The sequence below is a fragment of the Phasianus colchicus genome, chromosome Z (genome assembly GCF_987193195.1).
Source record: "Phasianus colchicus chromosome Z, bPhaCol1.hap1.1, whole genome shotgun sequence".
In the NCBI taxonomy this organism is placed as follows: domain Eukaryota; kingdom Metazoa; phylum Chordata; class Aves; order Galliformes; family Phasianidae; genus Phasianus; species Phasianus colchicus.
In genome coordinates, this window is record NC_143476.1 from 42538313 (window position 1) to 42544877 (window position 6565).

General features: G+C 41.0%; 1 protein-coding gene across 1 annotated transcript in view; it reads right to left on the reverse strand.

Annotated features, from left to right (window-relative positions):
- HSD17B4 (hydroxysteroid 17-beta dehydrogenase 4) overlaps window positions 1-5121 on the reverse strand; it is a 52578-nt gene extending 47457 nt beyond the window's left edge. The window contains exons 1-2 of the mRNA XM_031601398.2: window positions 4936-5121; window positions 2333-2386 (exon numbers count right to left, since the gene is read on the reverse strand). Of these exons, the coding sequence (XP_031457258.2) occupies window positions 2333-2386; window positions 4936-4993 (112 nt within the window). The 5' untranslated portion in view covers window positions 4994-5121. The remainder of the gene's footprint in view (window positions 1-2332; window positions 2387-4935) is intronic.
- Between the last annotated feature and the right edge of the window lie 1444 nt (window positions 5122-6565).

The window sequence follows — 6565 nt, forward strand, 5'->3', positions numbered from 1 at the left end:
ATATCCTGAACTTTAGAGAATTCCTCTATTAGTACATTATTAGCAGAAGCAGTACAGAAAAGCAGAAGCAGATCTGTGAAATAGTTGGTGCTGAGCACCTGACATCCCAAGTACACCCTTTTGACAAAACAAACCATTTAACAACTATCTGTAAGTTGAAGTGACAACTCAAACATTCATTTGGAAGAGCTTGCACACACCACTAAACTTCATCTTCCGGTTTGGTTTCCAAAGAAACTCCATTTCTCCACTTCAGTACCATCCCACAATGCAAAAGAAACAGATATGGTCAAGAAAGATGCATATAATCAAACTAAAACAGCAACACAGAAAAGCATGCAGACTGCAGATACACTGAAAGGAAGAAACAGCAGGATTTGGGCATAATTCAGCATTATGATTAAAAAAAAAAAAAAAAAAAAAAATGCTGTGAGACAAAAAGCATTTCCCTCTTCGTGCTTATATGTTATTGTATGGGAACTGCTGAGTCACAGCCTGAACCTCTGATTGATCACCTGAGGCAAGCCATGGGAGCACAGGTGAAGGCAATTCACCTGTGCTGCAGGAAGGGGTGGAGCCTGTCTCCACCTCTCCTAGACCCATTTAAGAGCTGACTACCAGTGGGGAAGGATCTCTCTTCTGGAGATCCACTCTGCTGGAGTTTCCTGAGCAAGCCCAGGGTATGGTCAAGCGTCCTATCTATTCTCTTTGTCTTGCTTTGCCTAACTCTCTTGTTTATTTCATTATTATAACATCTTAATATTCTTTGATTACACAGTTATATATGCTCATACATTATATGCTCATAAGCCTTTCTGATAGGGACCATAAAAATACCAAGCACAACAAAAAAAAAGTGACAGCAAGCAACCTTAACAGTAAAGGAAAAGATAGGATTCCACTTGGTCACACTTATCAGTCAAATCTGGCAGCAATTCATGCAACAGAAGATTATACACAGATTAGAATTGGACAGAAGAAGCTCCCAAGCTGACACCCCACTACACTTCTAGAGTATTTGCTCACTGTTTTTGCACACCTTCTTTTCTGTCATTAAGAAAAAAAAAGTTTTCAAGAGGGAAGGCATAGGTTTCTGCTTTTTTTTTTTTTTTAAGTTAGATAAACTCAGAAGCTTACAGAAGTAATTTCTCAACTCTTTGGAGTCAGAATCATAAGAGAAGAAGAAAAATAAATAGAGGCATAATAATAGGAGAGCACTCCTCTACAAGTTGAAGTGAGGTTCAATTTACAGAGAGAAACGAGAGCCTTCCTTTACAATTAATTCATATCATACTGATTTAGCTATTGTTCAATAAGGCTGTGAGCTAAAGCAGTATTAGCTATTGTCAGGTAATATAGTACAATCTCTTTCAGATCCTTCTGGGAAGTCAGAACAGTACTAACTACGCACAATCAACATTACTAAACATTTTGACTATTTAGTGACCTATTTCATGTTAAATGAGAGCTTGTGACAAAGTATTCAAGTTTCCAATAAATAAGGTATCTATCAAAAGTTTTTTTGAAAATTTAATCATGAAAGAAAGTACAGTCAATTTTCATGAAAGTATGTAGACTGAGATTGGGATGTTCTTCCCTTTGAAAGTTGCATAAATCATCCAGCAAATTCTTGCCCACATTCCACAAGCTGTTCAAGTATTTAATCTTGAGCTCATCAACAATATCTAGAAATTCACTCACAGGCAGTGCAAATGGCAGAGGCCAACTGCCCAAGAGCATAACAGCCTTTAGAACTAGCTTCTGACGTGACATCTGGCAGAGCTAAAGAAGGCGAACACCATAAGCACAAAAGCCTTTGCAGGAGGTATTTGTTACTGTTATTTTATTAATGGCTCCTTTGTAATGCTTTGCAGAAGGAAACAACATAGCCATTTCCAGCATATATGTTACTTTCTGGAGCTACCAGTACTGCACTACATTCTGATGTATTTACTCTCCCAGGAGAAGGTAGCAGAAGACACAGAGGCACATTTCCAAGTGGTTGTATTAAAAGTTTCAGAAGTGTGCTCACCTGAGATAATATGCTCCTTGGCTACAGGGTAGCATGAATACTAGTACATATAGGATGAAATTCAAGCCAGAATGATTATCTGATTCAGATTGGCTCTCCTGCAAAGATAAGCCTTTGGACAAATTTAGGCAACTTGTTCCTTAAAAAACAATAAAGCTTAGAATCTAAACAGCAAAAGATAAGACAAAAAACTATTCTGTAAGAAATCCTACTGTCACAAAGGGCGTGGACTGCTGAATACCAGCTATGGGAAAAGGTAAAGGTTAGTGTCTTGATCAAGTTAGTTACAGTAGAACTTACCAACCACTGAAGCTCCTCTTTCAGCAAAAGCGAGAGCATAAGCTCTGCCCAAACCTGGTTTAAAAAAAGCAGAAATTAAAAAAGTGTCAGTTTGTCTCCTGAGGCATAATTCTAAAAAAATCTAAACAAAAATACAATGCATGGAAAATGCACCAGATCAAGACAAAAATTTTGCAGGTTTTAAGTAAAATTTTATCTCCAATTGGAATTGAACTTTCACATAATTTCAAATCATAAAAGTTAATTAGCAGATAAATTCTTTACAGACAATAGGAAAAAAAATTGCCCAGGATTACTCTTTGTTACTGCACTCAGCATAACCGTGAGGGAACGCTGCCTGCTGCTGTCTCTTTGTAACAGAAAAATACTCTGGTAAGGCAGAAAATTTAATGTCTTGAAACAACCTCACAGGAGGGGATGTTTTGAGTTAATTAATTACATTCTAAGAGAATTCCAGAGTTAACGTTTGCCTTTAAGATCCGAAGAACTTTACAAACCAAACTGTGACTGAAAATGTACTGACAAAACCCCTCCAAGTATCTGGGTACAAAGCAATCTCTCAATACCACAGCTAGCCAGGTACACACAGCTCACCTAGCTTAACAATAGAACATAATATTTACCTCAGATACAAAAGTAACCCTATTGTACTTTCACTGTGATTTAATGCTAGGTGGGTTAAACATTAATTATTTGTAGTAACAGATGACTTACTTACAGGGACATTATGCCCCTCTCAGACAAAAGTTATTGAAATTCATAATGTAAACTCCATTTTCATGCAAAAAGAAAGCAATAATCAAAAGATTATAAAACAAAGAATAATATGTGCCAGTGCACTCAATTGGCAAGAAAGAGCAAAGGGTTTAAAAATAAAAAATAATCCCAACATAAAATTAATCAATTGGTTTTAATTGCAGAAACAGTGTTAGTGCTGCATGATAGGCAAGCACAAGGATTTGCCCAAAATGAAAGCAAACTGAAGTATTTTAGATGTCTGTGTGTGTGAATACAAGTACCACTTTGAAACAACCTACTGATGCAGATGTTTTAGATAAAATTTCAGCTCTCATCTGTTCATTGCTATTCAAAACAACCAAAGTCAACAAACAAGGCAATTAGCAGACTATCATAGAATATCATCTACTTATCAAAAACTCTTGTGAAATAAACATCCAAGGACAATTTTCTCTGTTTACAAACCATTTACAAGCAGCTGAAGACCAGAAGTACAAAGGTCACTGTACCCATACTTACAACAAGCAATTTTGCTAGAAGTTTTGTTAATGAGAAAGGTGTTTATTTGTTTTGTTTTTCTGTTAGCTAAAGGCTTAACCTCTACTTTAGAGAGTTTTTTACAGAGAGAGAGGCACACCAGTATAGATAGGTCTGGTAAAAGCTGACAGACACTGACAAAAACATGGCCTCCCTCAGTTTTTGTCAGTGTCAGCCCCTATGAGCAGCACAAATCAATCATTCACTGTTTTTCATATGATTACTGATTCTAATTCTTCAGAACTCATGGGGTTCAATGAGAAGTGTTGAGTCCTGTACCTGAGGAGGAATAACTGCACACACCACCAGTACAGGTCAGCCCTAGGTGGACAATGTGGTCAATTGACCATGAGCCAGCAGTGTGCCCTTGTGGCCAAGAAGGCCACAGGTATTCTGAAGTGCATTAAAGGAACATCGCCAGCAGGTTAAAGGGAGAAGATCCTCCCCCACTACTCTGCCCTGGTGAGGCCACATCTGGAGTACTGAGTTCAGCTCTGGGCTTCCTAGCTGAAAAAAGACAGGGATGTTCCAGAAAGTCCAGAGAAGATGATGAAGGGTCTGGAGAGTTTCTTGCGAGGAAAGGCTGAGGGGGCTGTACAGCCTCACATACTCAGAGGGGATCTTATCAATGCTTATAAATATCTAAAGTGCAGAAGTGAAGCTTTTCAATGGGACAAGGAGGAATGGGTTTAAGCTGAGAGAGGGGTGATTTAGGTTAGAAATTAGGATGAAATTTTTCACAGAGGGTGGTGATGCACTGGAACTGGTTGCCCAAGGAGGCTGTGGATGCCCCATCCCCGGAGGCATTCAAGACCAGGCTGGATGTGGCTCTGGGCAGCCTGGTCTGGTGGTTGGTGACCCTGCACATAGCAGGAGGTTGGAACTAGATGATCATTGTGGTCCTTTTCAACCCAGGCCATTCTATGATTCTACAGGGCCAAGCTCTTTCCAGTGGTGTGCAACCATAAGGGGCAGCGGGCACACACTGGAACACAGTTCCATCTGCATATGAAGAAGAACCCCCTGAAGTGTGACAGAGCACTGGAACAAGATCCCAGAGGAGCTGTGGAGTCGCTTTCTCTACAGATATTCTGGATCCATCCAGATGCCTTCCTGGGCAACCCGCTGTAAGGATCCTGCTCTCTTTTGGCAGCAGGTGTCACGGCGGTCACCTCTGCGCAGCCTTGGCCGGGCCGCGCCTGCCCCGCGCCGCAATCCAGCGGGAGCACTCGCGCCTCCACCGCCTGCAGGGCACTGGCCAGGCCTCGGGCAGCGACCGCCTTGCGGGACAACAAAGCTCTTCCACGGCACGGCGTAGCGTCGCTCACCTCCTCCGGCGCCAGTCACCAGCACCACCCGCCCGTCAAACCGCAGCCCCGCCGTCATCGTTTGTCCGCTCGGCTCGCAACCCCGTTGGCAGAACGCGGTGTCTAGAACGGCCCAGCGGGCAGCGACTCGGCCAGCACCGCGCAGGCGCAACCACCCGCCCCCGAGCCGTACGGCGGGGCGGGGCGGAGCGGAGCGGGGCGGCCGTGTGGAAGGTGCAGCTCCGCCCGCTGTGGCTACGGTGCGGTTTGAGGCGTGTCGGTGCTGAGCTCGCCTGTCGGGCTCGTGTGGAATGAAAAACAAACAAACAAAAAAAAACAAACAAACAAAAAAAAAACACAAAACCCAATAAAAAGCCAAGTTGAACTCGTCGGTGGAGATAAAACTCTTTAATAAGATAGAGGAGAGAAAAATAGTTATAACTATATATAATATACACACATATATAAACATAACAAGTGATGCAGAATTGCTTGCCACCCCCCAACTGATATCCAGACAGTCCCCAAGCAGCAGAGAAGAGCAAGATGAACTCCGCCCCCTTCAAAACTCCTTCTGCTTGATATCATATGGTATGGAAAATCCCTTTGGACAGTGTAAGCTGGTTGTCCTAATTCTGTTTTCTCCAAGCTCCAAGGGCTCCTTACTGCAAATGGCTTTGGCTCTGTACAACACTGCTTAGCAGCTGCTATAAACATTGGTGTGTTATCAACATTGTTTTTCTCCTACAGCCAAAACATAGCATCATATTGGACACTGAAGAAAACAATTCTGCCCTAGTTGAAGCTAAGACAGGGATAAGATATTTTAACTTGCTTTCTTTGTTTCTTTCTTTGTTTCTTAATGGCCCTGCATGTGGTAGGGGGGGTTGGAGATTCATGATCCTTGAGGTCCCTTCCAACCCTGCCCATTCTGTGATTCTGTGATTCTGTTTCTCAACATCTTACTCTTTTTTTTAATTAAAAAATAAAAATTAAATTTGAGAAAGAGAATCTTCCCCTAGTCAGTTTTGCCTGAGATGAGGGATGGAGACTGTAAAGTGATCTCCCTGTATTTTCTTTATTTAAAGCATCTTTATTCTTTCTTTCTCCCTTTCCTATTTTTGGGGGAGAGTGTTTGAGCAGTTGGTCAGGTAACCCTCTGAAAAAACTTCAGATAAGGATAGATAAAAACTAAGTCTCCAAGAATCTAGACTCTCCAAGAATTGCTGCTCATGTCTTAAAAATTGATTGTTTTCCTTGGAGATTATAGTGATCATAATGTAGTCACACAACGTCAATCCTAATCAATCCTAATCAGATTACTTATTCACAGATATCTAACTGCTAAGTTACAGAATAGATGGGGAAGGTTGTTGGGTTGTTTTTTGTTTTGTTTTGTTTTGTTTTGTTTTGTTTTGTTTTGTTTTGTTTTCCTTGTTTCAGTAATAAATTGACAGTCTGCCATACTTTATTGGAATTCAGTATATATACGTTGGATGCAATTTTTCAATTCCAGACAGCTAATTCATTTTCTTTTAAAATAATTCTCTAACATCCATTTTCTGTTGGTCTGTTTCATTGCTTTGGAAAGGCAGTTTAAGGAAATCCATTGCTGAGCACTGGCTAAGGATATAAATGAGTTCCATAGAAA